Source organism: Hemicordylus capensis, chromosome 6 (assembly GCF_027244095.1).
Source record: "Hemicordylus capensis ecotype Gifberg chromosome 6, rHemCap1.1.pri, whole genome shotgun sequence".
NCBI classification, from domain to species: domain Eukaryota; kingdom Metazoa; phylum Chordata; class Lepidosauria; order Squamata; family Cordylidae; genus Hemicordylus; species Hemicordylus capensis.
The window spans coordinates 73,897,775-73,925,682 of NC_069662.1; the positions used below are offsets into that span (position 1 = coordinate 73,897,775).

Consider the following 27,908-nt stretch of genomic DNA (forward strand, 5'->3'; position numbering starts at 1 on the left):
TACATTTATTAGTCCTGATCTTTTAGCTGAATTCATTGCTACAATGATTGGTTTTAACAATGAACTACATAAATAAAAAATATACAAATTAGAAATCTGGACATAGTTAACACTTCATTAAAACTTGGCTTGGGCCCAAAGTATTTAAGAGAGTGCTGCCTTCTTCATCAACCCCACCATCTCTTAAGATTATCTGGGGAGGTCCGGTTGTGGTTGCTGCTGGCTCAATTGGCGATGACTCGGAACCGGGCCTTTTCTAGAGTTGCCCCGGGTCTCTGGAATGCGCTTCCTAATGAAATTAGAGTTTCTCCTTCTCTGAACATTTTTAAGAAGGACCTAAAAACATACCTGTTTAGTCCGACATAGTCAGGCATTTAGTTATAGTTATAAACTACTCGGTTTTAGAGTTTTTATTGTATTTTAAATTGTTTTAATTATGTTAATGTTTTAATGGTTTTATATTGTGAACCGCCCAGGGACTTTTTGTGTGGGTATATAAATGTACTAAATAAATAAATCAAGTGAGCACAAGTATCTTATGGATGTTTCCATATTTATTTTTTCATACAGGTTCATCATGTTGTTACCTTGCAAAGAGTAACTTAATGTGTCGTGATGTTTGTGAACAGGTATGTTAGTTCTGAATTTAGATCAGAACCCAACTAACTAATTTGCATTCTCATGCCTATAGCCATATAAAATGTGGATATTAAAATTACGTTTAGCACCTTGAACCTAAACACTGGATTTTAAACAATTACATTAGTACGTTCAGTGCTTTGTGAACAAATTTTGACCTGTAATGTTTGACTCAGGTCCATTAATGTGTGCAGAGAGTTACAATTCTTGATGTCTACACTTCTGTAACTGGCCTAATTTATAGATCTAGATGATCAGTGAACAAAAATGCTTTTTTCTTTTTGTAGACATCCCCCCCCCCCGCTTGTTGTCACTCTTTATGCCACACACACACACCCCTCCATCGTAGTATATTCTCATGAGATGTTTAGGTCTGATGAAACATGGAAGTTCTAAGCCGATAAAACAGTAATTCTACATTGTGTTATCAGTTTATATATAACCAAGAAGAACGTTTGTGCATATATATCATTAAGGAGAAAAGGTGGGCTATAAATGAAATAAATACATGTATATTGATCTGATGCTAATTTAACTGTCATGGCTTTCTCCGAAGAATTTTGGGAACTGTCGTTTGGTTAAGGTGATGAGGATTTTCTGTAATGAGATTCCTAATCCTTTCCCCACTCCCACAGAATTACAATACCCAAATGTTAAACTAGTATATGTCTGTACTGTAGACACATCCTAAGAAAAAGAAGAGAATTGCAAAAAAAAAAAGAGATTAAGGGGAGGTTATTCCATGGGAAGAAGTTCGTCTTTACATCTTCCAAGAGTTCAGGTCAAGGCTAAACGTTTTCCTGAGTTTTCCTGTTTTTCTTCCTGCACACTTCACTAATAGTAGAAATCTTATATGACTTCCTGTATGGCATCTATGCAACCATTTTGCCTGATTGGGTTGAAATTAGTGATTCATAAGGAAATTGAGGCCCTGAAAATAAAGGAACGGTGCACTGGCAGTTAATTAAAAAGTAGATCCCGATGCAATTCAAGTGGAACTCTTCTTCAGAGGAAGTGATTCACAAAGCACGATGCTCAACTTCTAAACAGCTTTTAGCTTCTGATAGCTAAAAGCTGTTTAGAAGTTGAGTATCGTGCTTTGTGAATCACTTCCTCTGAAGAAGAGTTCCACTTGAAATGCATCGGGATCTACTTTTTAATTAACTGCCAGTGTACCCTTCCTGTTGGCATGGCACTCCCCCCCCCCCCCAGAGTGCTTCTTGAAAATAAAGGAGAAGCACTGAGCACTTGCATCACAAAATGCCCTTTTTGTATGTATTCTTTCTTTCTTTCTTTCTTTGAATTCTATACCGCCCTTCCAAAATGGCTCAGGGCGGTTTACAAATAATGCTGCCTCTGGGGAAGTGCTGCCTCTGGGGAAGCACTGCGTTCACAGCTGAGCCTAGTATTATCTTTACTCTTAAGGATAAATTTGACTTTGAACATATAGCTCTGATCAGCCTTTTTGTTAATCAACAACCTCGAAAATCCACCTATAGTTCAAATCTTTAAAAGTATCATTTAAGATGATAGTTAAGGCACTTACATTTTTCACTCATGCTCTAAAAAGGGTGGACATTACAGGTGGAGGTGGCCACCTTAACTTCTGTGCCATATAAGTAAGTAAAGGTTTATTGTTGTGACCACTGATCAAAACATAACATAATAATAAAAGAAAAAGTACAACATACAAAGAAGTTATATCAGTTAGGTTAAGCTAAAACCAATACTACAATTTAGAACATATAAATTTCTTTCTAAGTTTAAAAGCTGCAAGCAGTAATGACTTTGTACAGTCTTTTGTGTATTATGCTAGCTTTACAAATGATACTCCATACACCCACACTTTGCTTTGATCTTTCGGCTTGGCATTAGCCTGGGGAAGGATGCTTGCAGGCAGGAATTCGACAGGTGCAGCTTCCCCATTCACATTCTAGAGATGCCCCTGAAAAATTTCTGCCTGGTGCATCTCTACAAGGCACAGTGCTTCCCTAAAATGCCACCTGCTATAGGAAAGGTCCAGCATCACGTCCTACAGATACATCTGATGGACTTCTGCCTGTTGTACTGTGAAATTATCCTCTGCATCCTACAAATGGGCTAAGAGAATAGCAATCCTTTGCAGTAGATTTGCATTCTGACAATAACCAGCTGTGTATCTGAAATAAATTCTAGAGATTCTAGAGACACCTATCAGTCTTGTAAAGTTGTCCAGTTTGACCCCAATTGTTCACAGAACAACCATCAGAAGTAGCTATCAACAACTGTAGGAATTGCAGAGAGCTGATCAAGTGTTTGATTCCTCCCAGGTATTTAAGATAAACTTGAAAACCTGAAAATGTATATTTAAATAGCATGTCTGCAATGGAAGAGATTCCATAGTCCCTAGTGTTTATTTTGCCAGTGCTACTCTATACATTACAAGTTTAAACCTAAGCCAAATAAAGGGTGGGAAGCATGGTTCATAAGCATATTCATCATGCCATCTCTTACAGTACCCCACAGTTTTGCTATTTTGAGGGAGCACATGTATCAGGGAGTCATGATGCAAGCTGGCAGTGTCCGCCATCTTTGATGTCCTTTATTGGCAATCAAGGGAACACCATTAAACAAGTGTACAACATTAGGAAGATTTTAAATTTGGTAATCTTTGTTCCATTTTCCATTTAGACCAGGGCTACTCAACTTGGGCCCTCAGCTATTTTTGGAATACTATTCCCAGAATCCCCAGCCACAGTGGTTGATAGCCAGGGATTATGGGAGTTGTAGGCCAGCATCTGCAGGAGGGCCAAAGTTGTGCAGCTTTGATTTAGACTGAGGATCAAGAAAGTCACTGCATCACCATTAGTCTGGGGAGGAGAGAGAAATGTTTGCTGGAGAAGTGATAAGTGAAACTGGTACAGTTGCTGAACTTCTGTCTGAATATTGACCATAGTTCATAGCATTTTGGGGAAACACTGTGGCTCATAGGGATGCATCAGACAGAAATCAATCAGGTTTTCTGTCCATCCATCAGATGGAGAGCTGGTCTTGTGGTAACAAGCATGACTTGTCCCCTTAAGCTAAGCAGGGTCTGCCCTGGTTGCATATGAAAGGGAGACTAGTGTTTGCAATGTAAGATATTCCCCTTAGTGGATGGCGCTGCTCTGGGAAGAGCATCTACGTTCCAAGTTCCCTCCATGGCATCTCCAAGATAGAGAGATTCCTGCCTGCAACCTTGGAGAAGCCACTGCCAGTCTGTGTAGTAATACTGAGCTAGATGGACCTATGGTCTGACTCAGTATATGGCAGCTTCCTATGTTCCTAGGTGTATTCGTAGAAAGTAATTGTGGCTAGATTATGGAGCTGTTAAATTTCTGCCTGTAAACTCACTATGGTAGGTGGCATTTTGAGAAAATCATCAGAAGTATCTCTAGGGAAATATTGGGGAAGCTGCATTGATTGAATTCCTGACTTGTGGAACTGCTGAACTTCTGCTGGTAAACTTACTGTAGTAAGAGGCATGGTGTAGTAAGTATTGCTTCCTAGGGATGTGCACGGAATCAGGGCGGAGGCCCTTTATGGGCCTCTGAACCGGTTCGAAGAACTGGCGGTTCCACCAGTTCGACTGTGGGGGGTGTCTCGCTTTAAGAGTGGGGGAGGGTGCACTTACCCCTCCCACCGCTTTCCCTCTGCTGGCATCTGTTTTTTAAAAAGTCCATCGGGGCAGCAGCATACCCCCCTGCCGCCCCATTGTCCCTTTTTTCCAGATATGACCAGAAGTCTCCGCCCCATGTGTGCTGGTGCACACTGGCACGTTGGAGACTTCCGGTCATATCTGGAAATCGGGGGCAACGAGGCACCAGGGAGGTATGCTGTTGCCCCGATGGGCTTTTTGAAAAACAGGGGGAAAGTGATGGGAAGAGTAAGTGCACCCTTCCCTGCTCTTAAAGCAGCACCCCCGCCACCTTCGAGCCTCCCCGCCACAGTCCCATGCACATCCCTACTGCTTCCCTACATTGGCACCTCCTATAGGAGATGTACAGACAGGAATTCAACAGCTCCACAGTCCAACCACAATCAACACCACAATACTAGTTGTAGACAGTGGGTGGAAATGGTTGTGGGCTTTTTTGCTGTACTGCTTTGGAGCTTCCTAGCCCGAGGTCCTTGGTCCTAGCCCTACACAACTTTTACTCAAATGTAAACACCAGAGAAGCCATTTCCCCGCCCCCCAGTAAACTCTTCTGTGCTTTGCTGAAGGGCCAGCGTTTTTAGAGGGGCTTTGTTTTCCCCATTTGTTTGAAAGCAAATTTCACTTAAGTCGGAGGAATTTCAAAGAAAATGTTTTACGTTTTGAGGTGTGAAGAAGTAAAATAATCTAGGCTGCATATTTATCCCCCCCTAATTATGCAATATATTTTTAAAATTATTTGACAGATTTTGGCATCTAAGAGTGATTCTCATTTGAAACACCTATTGCAACGTGCACCTGAATATTGTCCAGAATCAATGGTAGGTATAATTTATGTTTGGTAAAACATAGTAGCAGTTGGTGCCCATTGGGACTGGTGGGGCAGAGAGCAAGGCAGCTAATGGTAGGTGGAGCCAGGGGCAACAAGAAGATCTATGTGGATCCATGGCTGAGAACTCTGAAACAAACACAAGCTTTCCTTTATTACTATTACCAGAGCTTTCTAAAATGTGCAGCCAGACACAAATGTGCAGTTCCAAAAGAACATTTCTGCAGTTAGAAAATTCAAGACATGAAGTTATATTATATTAGGTGATGTAAAAAGTAGGGATGTGTGAACCGGTTCGAATTCAAGCCGGGGTGGTTCGAATTCGAACCAAACCAGCCATCAGGTTCGAGCTGCAGGTTCAAATTCAAACCAAACGGGGTGGTTCTATTCGAACCTCCAAAAGTGGGTGTGGTGGTAGCTGGCACCCATGGGTACCTACCACCCAAACCCCAAAGCAATCGGACATTTGTACGATTTTTAATGACTTTTTGAAATTTATTTATATTTTTTCCTCATAGGGTATAATGGGACTTGAACCAGCCAATTATTCTCTATTGTGGAGCACCCATGGGTGCCAATAACCACCCAAACCCCAAAGCAATCGGACATTCCTATGATTTTTTATGAATATTTGAAATATTTTTAATTATTTTTCTCATAGGGTATAATGGGACCCAAACCAGCCCATTATCCCCTATTGTGGAGCACCTAGTGGCTACAAAAGTGGAGTGGGTGGTAGGCACTCAGGGGTGCCTACTACTAAAAAAAAACCCCAAGGCAATCGGGCATTCCTCCGATTATTGGTGAATTTTAAAAGTATTTTTGAATTCCTCATAGGGAATAATGAGGATTGCAGCAAATGTATAGCTTCACGTCGGGGGGAAAGGGGTGTCCTAGAGCAGAGTGTGGTGGGTAGTTCCCAATGTGGGCAAGAAAACTATCAGAATTATTTGAAAGGAATTGGGCAAAAGGCTGATTTTTAAGTGATTTTTGAAGTTTATGCTTCTTTAAGGTTTTTCTCCATAAAGAAGCATGGAGGTGTCAGCAAATGTATAGCTTCACGTTGGGGGCAAAGGGGTGGCCTAGAGCAGAGTGTGGTGGGTGGTCGTGCCCCATAATTGCACTTGGGGTGTGCTGGGGTGGCCCAGAGCCCGATCAGTAAGTTCCAGCAGGTTTCCTATTCTCATTCTACCATCTCTAAAGAAAATTTTGAGACCAGCAAATTTGTTAGGAATGGTAGAGGGAAGGGCACAGGACACATACTTCCCATGTAAGTATGCATAGGGCTGCAGCTTTCCTCTCCTGAGGCAGGAATGGACAGAGCAGCTGCTCCTCTATTGGCTGCAGACACTTATGGAAGACACCCTACTGTAAAACAAAACTACGGGTCCTAACTGGCTTTTGAACAAATATTTAGCCATTCAGTGAGTGAGGCTTTGTGACAGAGCAAAGTGTTGCAGAATGATGCTCTGCCTAAGGCAACTTTAAACTGGAAGAAGTTCTAGTAAGAACCAATCTGCCTACTTTCCTCTGACTATCCCTACAACTGGACTGAATTTGGTCCAAATCAGTTAGGCAGTTCCCAAGTTAGCCCACTTGTGCCTCAGATGTTCATGTGCCCACCATCTTGAATTGGGGTGGATGACATCATCACAAAAATGTGTTTGAGGTGTTCCTATGCATCCCTACAACTGTACCAAATTTGGTCAAAATCGGTTCCCACTTGCCCCTCAAACATTCACATGCTTGCCATCTTGAATCAGGGTGGATGACAACACCACAAACCATCCCACTGAGGTGTCCAGGGGCGTAGCAAGCTTGGAGTGGGCCCAGAGACAAGATTTTAAAATGGGCCCCCTCCCCCATCACTGAAGTTCAGCTCACGAAGTCAAGAAATCTTAAATGAGGCTGACTAGTGGTAACAAAAAGCATTACACACACACACACACACACACACACACACACACACACACACACACACATCCCCTATGTGCCACAATAGAACAAGTCATTTAATATTACTAGAGAAAGACATGTTGTTCTGGTAGCTCCAGGTCTTAACACTCCATTGTGTATCTAAGTCAGTTATACCCCACCATTTTCTTTTAATCTCTTTCTTTTGTATGCTGCTCTTGGTCCTAGATAGGAACCCCAGCAGTGAGCCTCAGATTAAAAACAGCAAATAATAATGTTTCATTAAAAATACACAAAAATCCAACAAACTACAACTGTCAGCATGGTCAGGGGCCCTCATAGAGTGGGTGAAAATGTCTGAAGTGCTTTGAATGTTGCCATAAAGTGTGGCGTATCAACAAGTTCATGATGATGATGATGATAAAGAAAATGAAAATGAATGGAGGAGGTTGGATAGAGAGAAATGTCACCTGCCGCGTCTGAAATCTGCGACCCACCTTCTCTATATTGCATCACTATAAGGATTTCGTAAAGAGGGGTGAGAAGAAGGTGGGGGCTGGGGGCTGGGGGGGTCCCTTCTGGGAAAATACTCAGGAGGATTGAGGTGGACTGACAGGTGTGCGGAAAACCACTAGTGCGTGTGAGGGCGGGGGAAGGAGAAGCTTTGCCAGTTGAATGCCTGCCTGATGTTCACAGCAACTTTCCAGCAGCGGCCGTTTCAGCGGCGTCCTGCCCCATCCTCTTCCTCCCTTGTGCCTCCGGTGCTGAACGGTTCAGCCTGAATCGGCTCGATGGTCTGGTCTAGCCAACCCCCCTGTTAGGACCTGAGGGAAGCTCCAGCAGACTGGGGTGGAGACTTCACCACTACAAAGGCAGCGGTGCGGTGGCGACTGGTTATGGGGCTGGGAAGTTGCAGAGCGATGTAGGGAAGAGGACCCGGTGGATTCCGGTAACAGGTCAGGTGCGCCTCCTCCGCCACCCCATGATCCCGGGAGCAGCGTGGGGAGTGGGGCGTATGGGTGGGCTTATGCGCCCTGAGTTCCTGCTTCAAGCGAGGGCAGCCTAAAGAGGGGCGGGGCACCTGCGGCTGGCACGGGCCAGGGCACTATGCCGGTGAGAGTCAAAAGTGAAGATGAGCACATGCAGAGTGCTTTTCTCTTGCCCTTCGGCAGCCGAGCCGCAGTCGATTTGGGCTAGGGAGCCGGTTTTCTATCTGCAGGGTGGTCTTTCCAAACAGGTCAGTGCTTCTCGTAAATCTATGAGCCGCCGGAGCTCGACCGAGCTGGGACTGCGGGGTTTCGACGGAGGAGGAGCCTACAAGGGGAGAGGGTGGAGAGGGTGGAGAGGGAGGGAGGGAGGGAGGGACGGCAAGGAAATATGGCTCGCACGCATGGAGGAAAACAAAAATAAAATAATTCAAATTGAAGGACCTGCGGCAGGTGCTGGGTGGGGGGAGGCACGTGACATGTCTCTGGAGGGCCCCCCCAGAGGCCAGGGCCCCTAGACAGCTGCCTCCCCTTGCCCGATCATAGTTACGCCCCTGGAGGTGTCCCTCTATGTCACTCACTACAACTGTAGCAAATTTGGTTCATATCAGTTAGGCAGTCCGGTCTGCCAGTTAGCCCTCTTGCGCCTCAAATATTCACTCATCTTCCATCTTGAATTGTGGTGGATGACATCATTTCAAACTGTGCCATTGTGGCATCCCTATGAGTCCCTACAGCTGTAGCAAATTTGATTCAAATTGGTTAGGCGGTTGACAAGTTAGCCCACCTGCACCTCAAAAGTTTGTGATTGCAAACTACACCTATTGAGGTGTCCCTACAATTGTACCCGATTTGGTTCATATTGGACCAGGCATTGTGAAGTTGATAGTGATGGGACGGGGTGAGGAAACGACACAGATGGACACACACACACGGGATGTCGGGTGTTCCCATAAGCCTGCTGGAAAGAGGCTTAAAAAGCAAAGTGTGTTGTGTTTTGCTTTACTGGAGTGATGCTGGGACCAGGATGGAGGGGACAGAGAAAGCAGTCTTCTGAAGCCTGATGGAAAGCATTCCAAATGTCCATTGCTTCTGCAAAGCAAGGGTAGTGGACAGGAGGGAGTGGGAGACACTTGGATGATAGGAGGACAAGGCTCCATCTGACTTTAGTGAGGAGCTTCCCCTGGTAAAATATAATGCTAAAACCATATGGTTGATTTCAGGATTATGACATTTTGAAGTGATTCCTCCCCCAAGGGTTATGCCCTCCCAATATCCTATGGCTTGGATTTATATGCTAAATGCAGTGGACTTCATTTTGGGTTACTTCAGTTACTCACACATAGACTGGGTAAATTCACAGTCAGGTAATGGCAGAGAGTTCAAATTTCTAGATATGCTGAATGACTGTGCCATAGAACAGTTGGTCTTGGAACCAACCAGAGAGAGGGCAACCTTGGATTTAATCCTGAGTGGCACCCAGGACCTGGTGTGTGATGTCAGTGTCATCGACCCTTTAGGGAACAGTGATCATATTGCGATCAAATTCAGCATACATGCAGGGAGAGAATCAGCAAGGAAGTCTAACACAGACATTTTTAATTTCAGAAGAGGAAACTTCTCCAAAATGAGGAGTATGGTGAAAAGAAAGCTGAAAGGGAAAATCAGGAGAGTAACTTCTCTCCAGAATGCATGGAGTTTGCTCAAAACCACAATACAAGAAGCCCAGTTAGATTGTATACCCCAAAGGAGGAAAGGTACCACTAAGTCCAGGAGGATGCCAGCATGGCTAACGGGTACCGTCAAGGAAGCCATAAAAGGGAAGAAGACTTCCTTCTGAAATTGGAGGGCCTGTCCAAATGAAGAGAACAGAAAGGAGCACAATCTCTAGCAAAAGGAATGCAAGGTGACAATAAGGGAGGTGAAAAGAGAGTTTGAGGAGCATTTAGCTAAAAGTATCAAGGGGAATAACAAAAACTTCTTTAAATACATCAGAAGCAGGAAACCTGCCAGGAAGGCAGTTGGTCCATTAGACAATGAGGGAGTGAAAGGGATTATTAAGGAGGATATGAAGGTTGCAGAGAAGCTAAATGAGTTCTTTGCGTCCATCTTCACGGCAGAGGATACTGAGCATAGACCTGTTCCTGAAACAGGCTTTTAAGGGATGGAGGCTAAGGATGAGTCAGATAGATGTAACAAGAGATTATGTTCTAAACTGTGTGGAAAAACTGAAAACTAACAAATCGCTGGGTCCGGATGGCATCCATCCAAGAGTCCTCAAAGAACTCAAATGTGAAATTGCCGACCTCCTTGCTAAAATGTATAACTTCTCACTGCAATCAGGCTCTGTACCAGAGGACTGGAAAGTAGCAAATATAACACTGATTTTCAAAGAGGAATCCAGGGGTGATCCTGGAAATTACAGGCCAGTTAGCTTAACATCTGTTCCAGGCAAATTGATGGAAAGCATCCTCAAGGATAAAATTGTAAAGCACATAGAAGAAGAGAACCAGCATGGCTTCTGCAAAGGGAAATCTTGCCCCTCAAACCTTTTGGAATTCTTTGAGAGTGTCAACAAGTGTGTGGATCAAGGTGATCCAGTTGACATAATATACCTGGACTTCCAAAAAGCTTTCAACAAAGTTCCTCATCAAAGACTCCTGAGGAAACTTAGCAGTCATGGGATAAGGGGACAAGTACATGTGTGGCTTGCTAACTGGTTGAAAGACAGGAAACAGAGGGTAGGTATAAATGGAGAGTTTTCACAATGGGAGTAAGAAAGAAGTGGGGATCTGTACTGGGACTGGTGCTCTTTAATTTATTCATAAATGATCTAGAAGTAGGGGTAAGCAGCGAGGTGGCCAAACTTGAAGATGATACCAAACTCTTTCGGGTAGTGAAATCCAAAATGGATTGTGAGGAGCTCCAAAAGGATCTCTCCAAACTGGGTGAGTGGGTGGCAAAGTGGCAAATGCGTTTCAGTGTTGGCAAGTGTAAAGTGATGCACATTCGGACAAAAAACCCCAATTTCAAGTAAATGCTGATGGGATCTGAGCTGTTGGTGACTAACCAGGAGAGGGATCTTTGGGTCGTGGTGGACAGCTCGTTGAAAGTGTCTACTCAATGTGCAGCAGCTGTGAAAAAGGCCAATTCCATGCTAGGGATCATTAGGAAGTAGATTGAAAATAAAACGGCTAATATCATAATACCCATATACAAAACGATGGTGCAGCCACCCCTGAAGCACTGCGTACAATTCTGGTCACCATGTCTAAAAAAGGACATTGTTGAACTGGAAAAGGTGCAGAAGAGGGCAACCAAGATGATCAGGGACCTAGAGCACCTTTCTTATGAGGCAAGGCTACAACACCTGGGGCTATTTACAGGTGAAACTTGAAAAATTAGAATATCGTGCAAAAGTTCATTAATTTCAGTAATGCAAATTAAAAGGTGAAACTGATATATGAGATAGACACATTACATGCAAAGCGAGATAAGTCAAGCCTTAATTTGTTATAATTGTGATGATCATGGCGTACAGCTCATGAGAACCCCAAATCCACAATCCCAGAAAATTAGAATATTACATGAAACCAATAAAACAAGGATTGTCAATAGAACAATATTGGACCTCTGAAAAGTATAAGCATGCATATGTATTCAGTACTTGGTTTGGGCCCCTTTTGCAGCAATTACTGCCTCAATGCGGCGTGGCATGGATGCTATCAGCCTGTGGCACTGATGAGGTGTTATGGAAGACCAGGATGCTTCAAAAGCGGCCTTCAGCTCTTCTGCATTGTTTGGTCTCATGTCTCTCATCCTTCTCTCAGCAATGCCCCATAGATTCTCTATGGGGTTCAGGTCAGGCGAGTTTGCTGGCCAATCAAGCACAGTAATCCCATGGTCATTGAACCAGGTTTTGGTACTTTTGGCAGTGTGGGCAGGTGCCAAGTCCTGCTGGAAAATGAAGTCAGCATCCCCATACAGCTCGTCTGCGGAAGGAAGCATGAAGTGCTCCAAAATCTCCTGATAGACGGCTGTGTTGACCCTGGACTTAATGAAGCACAGTGGACCAACACCAGCAGATGACATGGCTCCCCAAATCAACACAGACTGTGGAAACTTCACACTGGACTTCAAGCATCTTGCATTGTGTGCCTCTCCATTCTTCCTCCAGACTCTGGGTCCTTGGTTTCCAAATGAGATGCAAAAGTTGCTCTCATCAGAAAAGAGGACTTTGGACCACTGAGCAACAGACCAGTTCTTTTTTTCTTGAGCCCAGGTAAGACGCTTCTGACGTTGTTTGTTGTTCAGGAGCGGCTTGACAAGAGGAATACGACATTTGAAGCCCATGTCCAGGATCCGTCTGTGTGTGGTGGCTCTTGATGCACTAACTCCAGCCTCAGTCCACTCCTTGTGAAAGTCCCCAACACTTTTGAATGGCCTTTTCCTGACAATCCTCTCCAGGCTGCGGTCATCCCTGCTGCTTGTGCACCTTTTTCTTCCACACTTTTCCCTTCCACATAACTTTCTATTAATGTGCTTTGATACAGCACTTTGGGAACATCCAACTTCTTTTGCAATTACCTTTTGAGGCTTTCTCTCCTTATGGAGTTTTCTGCACAACTGTCAAGTCAGCAGTCTTTCCCATGATTGTGATTCCTAATGAACCAGACTGAGAGACCATTTAAAGGCTCAGGAACCCTTTGCAGGTGTTATGGATTGATTAGCTGATTGGAGTGGGACACCTGGAGCCTAGACTGTTGAACCTTTTCACAATATTCTAATTTTCTGGGATTGTGGATTTGGGGTTCTCATGAGCTGTACGCCATGATCATCACAATTATAACAAATTAAGGCTTGACTTATCTCGCTTTGCATGTAATGCGTCTATCTCATATGTCAGTTTCACCTTTTAATTTGCATTACTGAAATTAATGAACTTTTGCACGATATTCTAATTTTTCAAGTTTCACCTGTAGTTTAGAATAAATACAACTGCAGGGAGACATGATAGAGGTCTATAAAATCATGCATGGTGTGCAGAAAGTGGATAGAGAGAAATTCTTCTCCCTCTCACATAACACTAGAACCAGGGGTCATCCCATGAAATTGATTGCCAGGAAATTTAGGACCAACAGATGGAAGTATTTTTTCACACAATGCATAATCCACTTGTAGAATTCTCTGCCACAAGATGTGGTGACAGCCAACAACCTGGATGGCTTTAAGAGGGGTTTGGATCACTTCATGGAGGAGAGGTCTATCATTGGCTACTAGTTGGAGGGCTATAGGCTACCTCCAGCCTCAAAGGCAGGATGGCTCTGAGTACCAGTTGCAGGGGAGTAACAGCAGGAGAGAGGGCATGCCCTCAACTCCTGCTGTAGGCTTCCAGCGGCATCTGGTGGGCCACTGTGTGAAACAGGATGCTGGACTAGATGGGCCCAATCCTGCAGGGCTGTTGTTATGGACTGAAACATAACAAATGAGTATTCGGTCTTTTTGCCTCTTGTATTCTATTCCTTTTAAAAAATTTAACTCACTTTCTTTGCATTGCAAACTACCTTATTTTTGTAAGCATTCCAGTTTAGTCCATACACCGAGAGCTGAGAGAGTGTGCCCCTATAACCCTTTGCATGACGGGACTGGCAGAGATCTTGGTTTTACTGCTCTGGGTCCTTTCCCCCTCTCATTCATAATGTGTGGCTTAGCCCCGCTTCTCCTCATTGTATTTTATCCTCGGGATGGTTCAGCCTCTCTTCAAGATCTCCGAGATTCTTTCTGTTGTTTGCACTGCTGCTACTCCCTATTGTGACCCCAGTGCCTCAAAGCGCTCAGCCCTTTGGCTCTGTGTTCTTTTTCAGATACAGCTTAAGAAATGAAAGCATGAAGTAGGACAACAACATAGGCACAAGAAGCTGGAACAGACCAGTATGAAGAACAGTTGTGGGGTGGACGTTAGAGAGAGAAGCCGAAACTGCAGAGTATCCAATAGTACTCTGTTCTATTAAGTATTATAGTATATTAAGGCTAGACGAGACAGTGGAATTTGGCTGGACCACTGATAGACCATTTTTAGTCTTCACAGCTGACCAGGAATGTGACTGATTGCAAGTTTGCGTTTCTCATATGATTTGTGACCTTTTATCATGTAGCTTTTCTAAAATCAGTTTCAATCTGTCAACCTTGAATTGGGATATCCAGTGTGTGGATACAGGTCTCCAGATGCAGTCATCTGATCCTTGATTATTTGGGGGATTAGAACGTCTGATGCATTTAAACATGCTAATCTGCCACAATTTGTTTTGTTCATTTAAAAAAAATTCTACCCTAACCACATAACTTGTCTGTTAATTATAAAATTTAATTCCTCTTTTCCAGGGAGAGGTTTGGGCTTGCATAAATTCTTCTTTGCCAGGTAAGATGTATTACTGTAAATAATAATAATAATAAGACTCAATGTCTGGATAAAACAAACCAGTCAATAACACCTGTCTGACTGTGTAAACAAGAAATAATAATAATAATATACTAAAAGTACATGATCCACCCCCCATGGTGCAGCTGAACATGCCGGGAATGATTAGTATGGGACTCAATGGAACCCTTTTTCCGACCTTCCTTCACTAGCTTGCCTTTGGCTGCACAGGTGCACTGCAACACTATCAACAAAAATTAAATATGCATGCAAATGTCTCAATAAGTGACATGCTTCCCCCTGAAGCACTTTGTCTTGGGGAAAAAGCAGTTGTGTGATGTGTATGTGTGAGTGTGTGTGAGACTCTGGTTGGACTAAGGTAAATGGAAAGAGGATTATTTCCCTTTGCACAATTTTTGTACTGAAAATTGGCCCCCTAAAGGGGTGATTTGCTTTCAGAGTGGAAATTGTGGCCCATGTGCGATCTTCCATTTAGGCATTCTGCATTTATTCTCCCTAAGATCCCGAGTTAGTCATGTAAAGATTTAGGAGTACAGTGTTCTTTTTTACCTAAGAAAAATTCAGATACCGCCATGTAATCCTAAGCACATGTAGAAATAAGTAAATTTACTTTAGACCACAGTCTGTATTTTTTTAAAAAAAGCAGCATACAGATACAATATTTTTAAAAAATCATCTAGTTAATAGTTTTATTATTAAAACAATTCACAACATGCTCCAAGAAGTATTTTTGGCATACATGTATTGCTGTAAAAGGAAAGGAAGCAATCTTTAAAATTATATAGCAATTTTTGTTTGTCATCAAAAATTCTTTTTTTCTCATTGGTTTGACCAATGAGAAATGCCAGAACTTTTCCTATGACCATCTCCTCATAAACTGGACCAGTCTGAAAGTAATAAGATAAATTGTCAGGTATATTCTCCCAACATATACAAAAGGTAAAGTGTGCCGTCTAGTCGGTGTCAATTCCTGGAGACCACAGAGCCCTGTGGTTGTCTTTGGTAGAATACAGCAGGGTTTACCATTGCCACAGGGGTGTAGCCACCATTGGATGAACAGGTCCAAAGAACTCAGGCTGCTGCCAATCAGGGGCTGTGCCTTGTGGCCCCAACATGCCCCCTGCATTGGACGCCAGATGCGGGGGTTGTTATTTCGCTCCCAAATTGGGCTGCGTGGGCCCATTTGGAAATGAAAACGGCCAGCGCAGCATTGGCAGCATGGGCTGGAGCAACTCTCCCTGCCTTTAAAGGCAGGGAGAGCCACTCCTGGCCTCACTGCCAATGCAGCGGGGCCGCTTCAAAGGCAGGGACAGCCGTTCCAGCCCTGCTGTATTGCCATTGAGGCCAGGAGTGGCTCTCCCTGCCTTTAAAGGCATGGAGAGTCCCTCTAGCCCGCGCTGCCAATGCTGCGCTGGCTGATTTCATTTCCAAATGGGGCCACACAGTCCCATTTGGGAGCGGAATAACACCCCCAGCTTCGGCATGTGCTGCCCATTGCAGTATGGGCCAATCCCTCTTCAAAACGGAGTCACATGGCCCCGTTTGGGAGGGAGACCACGCCCCCATGTCTGACATCAGACTTGGGGGCAGAGCCAGGGGGCAGTGGCGGTGGCCGAACATGGGCCTCCGCCAGCCTCACTCCACAGCTTCATTGCCATCTCCCGCGCAGTATGAGATACGACCTTTCAGCATCTTCCCATATCGCTGTTGCCTGATATAGGTGTTTCACATAGTCTGGGAAATATACCAGCGGGGATTCGAACTGGCCACCTCTGGCCTGCTAGTCAAGTCATTTCCCCGCTACGCCATTAGGTACAAAACGTCACATTAAATAGGATACTTCTACTGTGTCCATTCAGGGCAACTGCTGGAACGTTAAAAAGTCAGGTCTCCTTTAATAAGAAACCATGTTAAAAATTAAAGAACTTCTGTAATCATGGTTTAATGTAATAATATGAAATAAAGGAGGTGCTTTAACCTCTGACATTAAGGTCTAATCAGACTGTGCCAAAATGGTTTTTGACCTAAAATTCTTTAGGTCACTTAAGCTGCTGATGACTGCATATCTGAAAAATAATATTGAGAGAAGCAGTGGAATACATTTATTCCATTCTGACTTCTGAAGCTATGTTACTTCTTTTATAGAGTCATTGGAATTGATCTCAAAAAACAAGTTTAGGTTAATCTTCCCACTTCCATTGATTGATTTAATTTTAATCGAAGGGTTGAAAAATAAGGACCCCCTCAACTCCTCCTCCTCCTCCTAATTAATTAAATAATAATAATAATAATAATAATAATAATAATAATAATAATAATAATACATAACAAACGTTGTTAGCCATCCCATGACAAATTGTTCTCTGGGTGGTTCACAACAGCACAACAATAAAAACATCCAATTATAAAACACAACACAAATTAGAACATAAAATACAATACAAAACATTTAAAAACCTTTTTTAAAAATCAATTTTAAAAAGACAGAAGGTCTTCATCTGGCATCTAAAAGGAAGTTTTTCACACAGGACTTTTAAAGCCCTTTAACTCGCATCTCCTCTGGAATAATAATAATAATAATAATAATTAATAATTCGATTTCTATACCGCCCTTCCAAAAATGGCTCAGGGCGGTTTACAAAGAGAAATAACAAATAAGATGGCTCTCTGTTCCCAAAGGGCTCACATTCTAAAAAGAAACATAAGACACACACCAGCAACAGTCACTGGAAGTACTGTGCTGGGGGTGGATAGGGCCAGTTACTCTCCCCCTGCTAAATAAAGAGAATCACCACGGTAAAAGGTACCTCTTTGCCCAGTTAGAATGGAGGGTGTGTGTTCACATGTTGGTCGGATTTACCCCAAAGACTCAGTGAGCTATTGGGGAGCACTTCACACGCAATGCGGGTTTTTCACTGCGTGTTAGAATGCAGCCTGATTTGTATCCAGGGTAAAAAAAAACCCCACTTTTTGCATCGGGTTTTGGGGATAACTTTGAGGTCGCAATAAAGCCTTGCAGAAAACTTGTAGTAAAGCCTGCTGTGTGGAGAACTCCCAGGCGAGCATCACTGAGGAGGCTATTCTATACACATCACTACAGGTACTATCTCATTTCTACTCTGAGGAGCATCAGGGTTGTATTTTTGAGAACACCCCAAAATAGTTCAAAGAATTACACTTTAAGGCCTTTCAGTTTCCGTGTATCTGTCATACCTGTGTTTGCTGTTAGTTACAGCATGAATATTTAGCAATGATACTGTAATATGTTTTTTTAAATTTTTTTCTTTAAAGGTGTTTTGAAGAAATCTGATGGCTGGGTTGGCTTAGGTTGCTGTGAGTTAGCCATTGTTGTAGAATGTCGACAAGCATGTAAACAGGTGGGATTTTTCTTTGTGGCACTGGTCTGAACAGTCAGGTTTTTGGTGACTTAGCAGATATGTGTCTTTTGGCACACATCTATTCAGTTTATTCAGCCTATTTATACTCTCTGCCAGGGGATATAAGAGATATATGGTGCTTAATTGCTTTGTTTTTAACTCATTAAATTGGGGATTGAGAGATACCAAGGTACTTCACACAACTGGTAAGAGCCCAGTTTTGGGAGCTGTGCATGCTCCTGATTTCAGTCATGTGCTATCAAACAACTAGGTAGGAGGAGCGGGGAGTGATCATCTGTGAGACAGAAGCTGAGGAACTAGAGTTCCTTCTTCAGCCATTTTGCTTTCTGCAAAACTTGGTTCCAAATTTCGTATTAATTCAAGACAAATTAAAACTTTTTTTTAGTGTCACTTTAGACCTACTTTTGCTACTCTTGTTTACATACATTCTTGGAGTTTGATGTATTTTGCTGTCTTGTGACAGGACTGTCAAAAAGATTAGGACTGTCTTTTGAACTATATCACATTAATATCAACTGATCAGCCACATGAGGAAGGCCCTTAATGTAGAGCCCTCTTTTTATATATAATGTGGACCACAGTTACTTTCAAACCTAAATGCTCAAAAAGCTGTAAGAAATTCAATTTTTAATCCATAGAACAATTTTCATATAGTATAGAACTGTATGAACAGTTTAGAACAAAATCCTATCATGTTTAATAAAAATTAATTTCATTTGTATAGTTTTGTTTAACTAAAAAAGTATTTAATACAGTTATCAGTCTACCTTGCCTATATTTTTTCTCAGATTTAATATGATAAATGTTTTATATGCAATATTATTGAACAGCATTCAGATGAACCCTGTGCTTGTGTTAGAACGCTGCCTGCACACCATTATTTCCCCCAGTCCTCTCTTTCCCTCTGAAAATATGTCCCTGAGAGACCTACATTGGAGGCAGCAGAGGGAGGGAGGGATCATAAACCATTATTGCACTCAGGCAGTGTTCGAATGTGAGGGCGGTGTTACTTTGGATGCTGCTCATTGCCTTTGATTATGTTCTAAATGCAGACCATCCAGTCAGTGATTCAAATTTGTTATAGAAAACCTCCTGAGATATATTGGTAACATTTCTAAATAATCACAAGATAGATCTTTTCTATATCATGTCTTGAATAATAAAATGTCTTTTAGGCATCTTCGAAAAATGATATTTTGAAAATTTGCAGGAAAGAATATGAGGTAAGTACATCACAGATTAAAAGGGTAAATATTTTCTATGAGCATTCTTAAGTTTTCCACACGTTGGTAGATTACAAAGTCTGATAACAGTCTGTCCCATAAACTTTTTTGAAGATAAAATAAACCAAGTTTAACTCCACCCCGCCATGCAGATGTTTGGTGGGAGCTAGCATTGTTATGGTTTGCAAGGGAACCAGTCAATTGAACATACATTCCTTCTCTCTTCTATTTCCCTCTCTGGAATAGCTCAATTGGCTTTCAGTATTAACTCTTGTTCCACATTCTATTCCATTACATATGCATCAGCACAAATCATGGTTAATGTACACTTGATATTATAATCTTGGTTTACAAGCCAAGGTTACAAGGGGATCTGTAACCTGATTAAGGTGGCATGATTAACACAGGGATGGGAAAAGCATCTCCTGTTCTGGAAATAGGAGAAAAGAGGAGCCCTCTTGAATTAAACCAGAGGTCCATCTGGTCTAGCATTCAGGTTTTAATAACAGCCAGCCAGGATGGAGGGAGCAGAAGAATGTGCTCACAAAGCTGGTTCCCAATTTGCAAATCATAGTTTGCTGGGAGCCACAGTAGCTCTCTAAACTGAATTCTGACATCTGGAAGTTTACATCTTATGATGTAGGCAGTATGCAGAAAACAACCTGCAGCGTGTTCCTGAAGGTGCTGTTTTTTTACCCAAGCATAAAGCTAACTCTGCTGTATTGTCATAAATGTGAACATGCCTAATCAGTAGAAAAAATCATTGTTGTAATGAAGTCTCCCAATTATTTTGATAGTTTTAAATAAAGTTTGTTGAAAGACAAGCTTCAGGTGACTTTAATTCATAAAATATATTAAAAGATATTAAAATAAATTACAGATTTTTCCACATAACATTCAAGCTAAATCAAAACCAAGCAAACATTCTGGTGTAATACACCATCCTCAGTGCTCCATTTAGTATGCTAGCTGAAGGCAATGAAATACAGAAGCTGAGAATGGAAAGCAGCAAACAGATAATAGATACCATAGCATGTGAGGGAGAAGAAAGCAGACCTTTTGCAGAGGAAGTACTAACTCTTTCAGTGACCAATGTATCTCATGACTTCTTTCATCTCATCCTTAACATTAATATTAGGTTGCAATTGTTCTATGAACATTGCTTCCTTGATCTTACATCTTATTACATTCCCTTCAACAGCCAATATTGATACTTCTGTTTTCCTCACTTTTCCATTGTGTTCTTCTTTCCTATGTAATGCCCATGGTTTTGTTCGACTTTTATTATGCTGCATATCAGCCAGATGTTCTTTATATTGTTTCATTAGTGGTCTTCTTGTTTCTCCAATATAGAACACTGCACATTCCACACATTCAGTTTTACCCTTTTACCCTTTTCACCTTACACTAAACCTCATCTTCCTCCCCAATTACTGTGGATAGTGAAACTGCGAATGTCATTAAGTCTATGGGAACGCAGGAGTTAGGTTCCTGGAGGCCCCAAAATATCATAAAAACGGCAAAGTAAAGTGCCTTACTGTGCTCCAGCAATGCCCCCCAAAAGTCAAAATTTTGTTGTCATTTTGTGATTTTTGCTGCGGGAAAGGGTTTTTAAAAATTAAGCGAGCCATAAAATGGCTCCTGTGCTCAAAATGGCCAGCAATGACCTCCAAGGTCTTTTCCCCCCCATCCCGCGGATATGTGGATTTAACCCTCCCCTCCTTTCCCCGCATATGCCGAGGTCAGGTGTCAGTTCCCCGACCGCAGATACACGAAAATGTGGATGCTGGATTTGCGCGTAACAGGGTTTGCCTGTACGTATGAAAGAGGATCAAATGGAAAAGTGAGCAAAACAAAAGTATGAATATTGGCTCTTGAAAGGAATACAATAAGACCTAAGATCAAGGAATCAATGTTCATAGAGCAATTGAAACCTAATATTAATGTTAAGGATGAGATGAAAGAAGCCATGAGATACACTGATCACTGAGTTAATGTCTTCTCTGCAAATCTGTTATCTGTTTGCTGCTTTCTCAGCTTCTCTATTTCAGTGCCTTCAGCTGGCATGCTAAATGGAGCACTGAGGATGGTGTATTACACAGGAATGTTTGCTCAGTTTTGTTTTAGTTTACATGTTTTGTGGAAAAAGCTGTGAGTTATTTTAATATATTTTAATTTTGTTTATACATTAAAGAGGTAATTTGAAGTTTGGCTTTGGATCAGTGCAATGTGTATTTCATTGCTGGTATACTGTTTTGTTGAAAACCAACAGAAAAATATTTTGTACAAAACTTCTATTTAGATGTTTTGGTTAATCTTTTAAAACAATTATTGCCAACTGGTGATTTAGAGATGAGTGAAATCAGTGTGTAAAAGGCAATGCTACTTTAGGAAATCTGTCTTCAGAATATATTTTTTTCAAAACAGAATCTCCTAATAAGCTGTTTTTATCTTGCATTTCCTGCTTACAAGAAGATTATTGATTTCGGATTTTCGTTCTCTCTCTCAATCTCTCAATACATTTAGATTAGAAAGTTAGTTTCCCAAAGTACAGTTGTGTAAAAATAGTATGGATAAACTAGATCACAGGTGGACAACATGTATCCCTTGCACTGCTCTACCCAGTTGTCTCAAGATATCTCTTACTCTTTCTGGTTCAGTGAAAACATACAGTTGAAAAGAACTATTGAGTTTGCTGCTGAAAGTGGATAGCTGCAACCCAAAGCCACAATGTCCGTGGCACTTGAATTGGGGAGGTTAAGGAGGCCTGGATTAGGCTTCTTTGTGAACAAAATCCACCATATTGATCCTGCCTCTTTGCCAGTTTGATCCTTCTGTATGCCTTTATTCTTTAGATTTAGAGGATAAATTCAATCACTTGCTCTTTCTCCAGGAAGCTTGATTTAGATTTATACTATGTTTATACTATGTAGCTCTATTTCTCATTTCAAGTACATATTAGAAAGGGAGACATTTATTTCTTATTTTAAAACTTTGCTGGAATCTTCATAGTTTGAGTTTTCCTGAACTATAACCTTCTACATTAAACAGCTTTATCTCTTCTAATACTGTATTATACTTCACTGCCCATATCTATAAACTTTCCTCTGTTATGCTAGTGTATTTCCTTCTCTTTTCTGAATTTCTGCATTGCTGTAGGTGGTTGACCAATATATGTTGGAGAACGGAGAGGACAGGTAAGAGAGTTTTCAAAAATGGGAGTGAAATAGTGATTTTTTTTTTTAATGGCTCAGAGTAGTTTCTTTCCTTTCTTCTTCTTCCCCTGCTTTTGTTGTGGTTGCATATATAAATAAACAGAGGTCTTTCAAGAATGATTAAAAATAAAAACATATTGCTATGTAATGCTTTTCATGCATTAGTTATAAAATAATGTGTTTTCACAAATTGTATACATCCCCTCCATAAAGCAGTATTTCTGTTGCTAGTAGGGATGTGCACGAGCAGGTTTGGTGCCTCCTCTGGGAAGCACCAAACTGGCTCAGGTGCTGGCGTTTGAAGCAGCTCGGCAGGGCGGGGAGAAGTTCCCTTAATAAGCAGGTAAGCAGCTCTTTACCTGCTCTTCCCCGCTCTGTTGCTTTTCTGGCAGTGTGTCCTCCAGCCATTTGCATGCCAATGCCATGTGGAACCCCTGCGTGGCTGTTTGGAGAATGGCCAAGTGGTGGGGCAGGGATGAGCAGGTGCAGAGCTGCTTTCCTGCTTCGTAAGTAGGAACCGCTCCCAGCCCCGCCAGCAACTGCCCCGAGCCATTCATGCACATACCTAGTTGCTAGATGCTTTGAGATACTTCATAGTAAACTATGGTAAACCGATATTACTTTAAGCATTTCTCCATATTGTCAGTTGATAGGCTGCAAGAACATAGTTTAGGAGCCAAAGGTGTCCTTGTGTTAGCAGAAAGTTTTTGCTGCTGTTATAAGGACTATTTCTGATTATTTGGAAGAGCATTGCATGAGATCAATGCTCCCAAATCCAGATAAGTTCTTCTATTTGTGTAGACATTTCATAAGCTCTTTTCAGGACTTTTTAATTTTTTTAACTTCTCACTTGAGTTTATATGCTGCAACCTATATCTTCCTTATTCACCATGTTCTTGAGCTACCCTGATACATTGTGGTTCTATACCTGGTCTGAACCTGGTTTGATTTGAATCGGCCCGGTTCAACCAGCTCAAGCTCGAACTGGCCAAGCCCCAGAAAGAGGGGACTTGCACAAAAAATTCAAGGAGCAGTACTAATTTATTTTCTCCCTCAATTAATGGCTCTTCGACTTAAAACCTTTCAATTTCAGAAGACAAGGAATGAAATATATGGCATGGAGTGAAGTTGTTAGGTAGTCCACAGTCATTTCCCTCTCTCATCTGGATAAAGGTGTTGTTCCCAGATACTAGGTAGAGATATTATTCTTCCAAATTAATTTGGATCAAATGCATTTCAGTTCTAGAAACTGCTGTGTCAGTAAAATATATAACTCAGCCCAGTTGCATTTCCCCCCCTTAATGATGTAGGCTTATATGTTCCACAACATAATGTGGGTGGAGCTGATCCACCTTTGCTGCTGCAGGTTCCTAATGAACCACTAGTGGTTTTGCGCAAGAGGGCTGTAGTGACCAGCCAGCCCTCCTCGATAAGAGTTAACTGGAAGTGAACGCTGTCCTGACTGACAGGCTGGTGAGCTCCAGAGCTCAGCCAATCAGCACACCAGGTGGGTGGGACCTAGAGAGCCATTGGGAGGAAGATAAGGTTCCTTGGTCAGAAGGAGGAGGCTGGGAGTACGGATAGCAGGACATGTGGCCATGGAGTATGGCTGCAGAAGGATAAATGCAGTTCTTGGAAAATAGCACTTCAGGGGCTTGAATTCTCATCCAGGATTAGGTGAGTTCAAGACAAAGGAAGCCAGGGCTTTGGCTTCAGGAAGTTTTGGCTAGGGAAAGTTTTGTTTAATCAGATTTTGTGTTTAGACTTTCTGTTTCTTTTGTTTGTGCTTTGTATATCCCTGATACTGGTCTATTATTGTTCATCGGCAATGTAACTAAGCTAAAAACCACTAACTTGCGCCTATCCAGCCAGGGCATTGTAAAAGACTTTGTAAGTTTTAATTGTGTTTTTGTATTTTCCTACATAACTGTTCCTTGCAACTGGGTAACCATGATTTTTAAAGCGTGCCACCCCAACTTCATCTGGTTTTTGAAGTATTCTTGTAAATTACTGAGTATTTTTACCTTTAAGTAAAAGCTGGGAAAACCTCAGATGGAAGTAGTCTGTGGCATTTGAATAAAACTGTTTTTCTTTTTGTTCTTTTCTTTTATAAGGAACATGAGGCTTTTATAAGCCTCATCCGAGTGGATTTTTAACTCAGGAGAAAGTGGGGGCTAAAAGGAGCCTTTTTCTCTGGTGCAAAACATGCCTCAATTGGCCAATGGCTATCAGTTTTCTCCCCCACATGTGGTCTTGCACATGGAAGGTGGGTTTTTTTGGTCTTTTCAAATAGCAAGAGAGAGAGAGTTTTCCCTGGGTTTTCCACCCAGGGAGGGTCAAGCTCTGTAATAGAGAGGAGTGGCAGTAGCCATTTTTGAACCTACCAAGAGTCACAGGAAAGTTTTAGGAGTAGTCTTTGCTAGAAAGCTCAGCAAGAATGATTCAGTACTTCTTTCCCTCATGTGAGCTTGCTTTGAGACAAAGGCTGTAATCTGCTACAAGCACAAATACATAAAGTAGTGCACCTGCACTTTGAAGTGCTACTTAGATTGGAAATGTGAATGCAACGAATATTTATATACTGCTTTTCAACAAAAGTTCCCAAAGTGGTTTACATAGACAAATAAAAATTTCTCTATGTACTAGCACAAGTGCTACTAGTGTTCTGGTGTACTAGCACAAGAGTAGCATGGAAAAACTTTTTTTTAAAATCCAAACTGAAAAAAGGGAAAGGAAAGGGGCTTTTCACTCTTATCATCCCTGCCCCCTGATAGGGGTGTGCACAGAACTGGCAGAGGCCGTTCGGTTCAAATTCAAACCAAATTCGGTTCAAATTCAAACTTTACAAGAAGTGCTCTTCTTGTAAAGGGGACCCAGTTCAAATACACTGCTTGTAGAGGGGAATCTGGTACGGATTCCTCTTTACAAGCAAAGGGTGGGATTCCCTAAGTTTCTAAAAAGGGCTTTGGGGGTCAGGCAAGAGGGCACCATACCCTTCATGGCAGGCAAGAGGGCACCTTACCCTTCATGGCTCTGCGGCGGTGGAGGTGGCTCTGTTGGCACTCCACCCCACACTGCAGTCCAGCAGGCAGCCCAGTTCCAGCCTCCGCGCATTCACGGAGGTCATTTGTGTGACTTTACCACATGAAGGGTAAGGTGCCCCCTTGCTGCACACAGGCAGAGCACTCGAACTGGGCCAAACCAGTTTGATCTGAATTGAAGCCCACTTCAGTGGGTCAGTTCACTGGATCAGTTTGGACTTGGACCGGTTCCCTCTTTCTGGGGGCTGGGCCAGTTCAAGCTTGAACTGGTTGAACTGGGCTGATTCAAATCAAACCAGGTTCAATTTGAACTGGTTCTGCACACCCCTACTCCCTAAGATGGCAGGAACTATTCTTGCTTCCTTATAAAAGGAAACAGAGCTGGACATTGCTCTCTTGTGGTGGTGTGCTGGTGTGCCTGTGCAAGAACAACTTGAAATGTTTATTTTAAAAAAGAGGAGGGGATCCATGCAGAACTCAGCCACATGGAAAACCGGCATATAAACTCAATTTACCCACATGCCCCCACTACAGAGCAAAAGCTGCTATGGGTTTTTTGGTGGATAGATTTCTGTCTTGTTCTTGTGCACTGCTGCAAGAGTGTCAGTATCTGGCCACCTGGCAGGGAAGTTCACAGTACCAAACGGAGCTGAAGAAACAAGATACGGCTCGGAACAGTTCCTCTTTATCGGGCTTGGCTGCAAGCTGTCGACACAAAAGTTGACAAACGTTGCTTTCCAGCAGTGAATAGAAAGCTGGTGACGTAATTTATAGTACAAGAGGAGAGCTCCCAGCTGGCAGGAATTCAAGGCTTATCAGCCCTCTGCAAGAGGTGTTTACTCCTCGTGATAGTTTCTAGCTGAGTTCTTTGTCTTGTAATATGCCTCTGTTGTGGAGTTAGTGGAGGTTGCTTGCATAGCTCCTCTTCTGATTGGTCCGTCATGGATTCTGTTGTCTCAGGCTGTTGTGCCTGCTCTGAATCATCAGCCGAATCTGCCTCAGCTGTTTCTTGGAAACTGACAGCCGGGCTCTGCATCTCAGACACCCCTGCATCGGCTGAAAAGTTGACAGCTTCTCCTTCCTCCTCGCTCTCTGAGATCGAGGGCGTGACAAAGAGTCCTAGAACAGCAGGAAAAATAATTTTTTATCTGTCTATCTCGGTGTTTGATAGAGCTCTGGTCTGGAAGTATACTGCAAGAGGCAGAAAGGAAGTGTGCTCAGGAGTGGAATTCAGAGGGGTAGTAGGTGCTTCTGATGCTCCCCAAAGTCACTCCCAAACAGGTAGCGCCACACACACTCCATCTTGCGTGTTGGGAGGTGCACAAACCGTGGTTCAAACTGTAGTTCGAGCACTTTTAGGGAAATAGGACCAATAAATTTAAGAAAAAGGAGAGCAGATTCTTACCTGCTCTCCAATGCCCCATGCAGCTTCCTGTGTGGCCAGCAACACCATACTGACCACGCAAATAGTGCCCATGTATGCACGGATGCCATGTATGTGCTGGTGCTGCACCAGGGGTTATTGAGATGCCACAGCAGGAACCTTCATGGGGTGGCAGAAAGTAGGTAGGGATCTGCTCTCGTTTTTCTTAAAGTTCCCAGTCCCAATTCTCTAAAAGTGCTTGAACCACGGTTGTGCCCTATTTGTGCCTTATTGTGTGGGTCTCTCCATACACGTCCCCAAAAACGTCAGAATATCCTGCACAACCATTTTCAAAACTCCGCAAAAATGCAACTTTTAAAGGATGCATCAAGATTCAGTTGTCGGAGGAAAGCCAAATAATGCTGCTGCCTGTATGAACAGCATGATATTGAAGTAGCTGTAAATACCATTCTAGGATGAACTCCCCTCAACTCTAATAGTAGCAAAGCAAGAATAAATTGTTGTTTGGAAGACCTCCTGGAAAACCTCTGAACAGAAAGGAAGCGACATTGAAAACAACTGTTGTAAAACTCAGTGTTGGAAATCGGATATCTATTCAGTCACAAGAAGCCTATCACTGAGTGACAAAAATGTCTTTTCACCTGTAAAAGACTAAAACATAACCAAAAAAAAGTAAAATGCAAAGTTTTCACCAGATTTCTCCAGTGTTAGGTGCAATATTGCCTAGTTGTGGCTGTGCCAGAAAACCTCAAAACTTCTTATCCAGTATTATAGAAAGTGCAGTATGATCAATATGCTGAGTGTAACAAGTGAGGGATGAATCCAGCTGTCTTTGAGAAGAGTAGTACTCAAGTAAGAAATCATCATTTCAGAAGTTCTGACAGCAGAAAAGCTGTGAATGCTAGCTCCTGAGTCCTAGATATTTTTGAAGCCCCATTGGCTGGCTCATGTGATTATTGTACAAAGTCTGGCTATAATAATTTCAGTACATGGAGATGAATACATTGTTTATGGAAAGGATATAGTTTTGATAAATGAAATTGTACATTTGACAGTCCTGATTTCGAATAATGGGACCAACATAGTAGACAGCACTGGCATCCACTGTATTTGAGAGCCTACAAAGAATCTGGAGAAATAAGAATATTTCAGTAAAAGTAAACTCTG

The 27,908-nt window shown here is 42.3% G+C and overlaps 1 protein-coding gene across 6 annotated transcripts in view; it reads left to right on the forward strand.

Moving 5' to 3' along the window:
* The window catches only part of RECK (reversion inducing cysteine rich protein with kazal motifs), a 95,586-nt gene that overhangs the window by 13,388 nt on the left and 54,290 nt on the right, over positions 1-27,908 (forward strand). For 4 of the 6 annotated variants that reach the window (XM_053263462.1, XM_053263464.1, XM_053263466.1 and 1 more), the window contains exons 2-6: positions 571-629; positions 5,059-5,133; positions 14,423-14,459; positions 17,772-17,857; positions 19,054-19,101. In XM_053263462.1, the coding sequence (XP_053119437.1) occupies positions 571-629; positions 5,059-5,133; positions 14,423-14,459; positions 17,772-17,857; positions 19,054-19,101 (305 nt within the window). Of the gene's footprint in view, positions 1-570; positions 630-5,058; positions 5,134-14,422; positions 14,460-17,771; positions 17,858-19,053; positions 19,102-22,260; positions 22,299-27,908 lie in introns of those variants that run through there. The other 2 variants (XM_053263467.1, XM_053263465.1) reach the window with 2 other exon arrangements.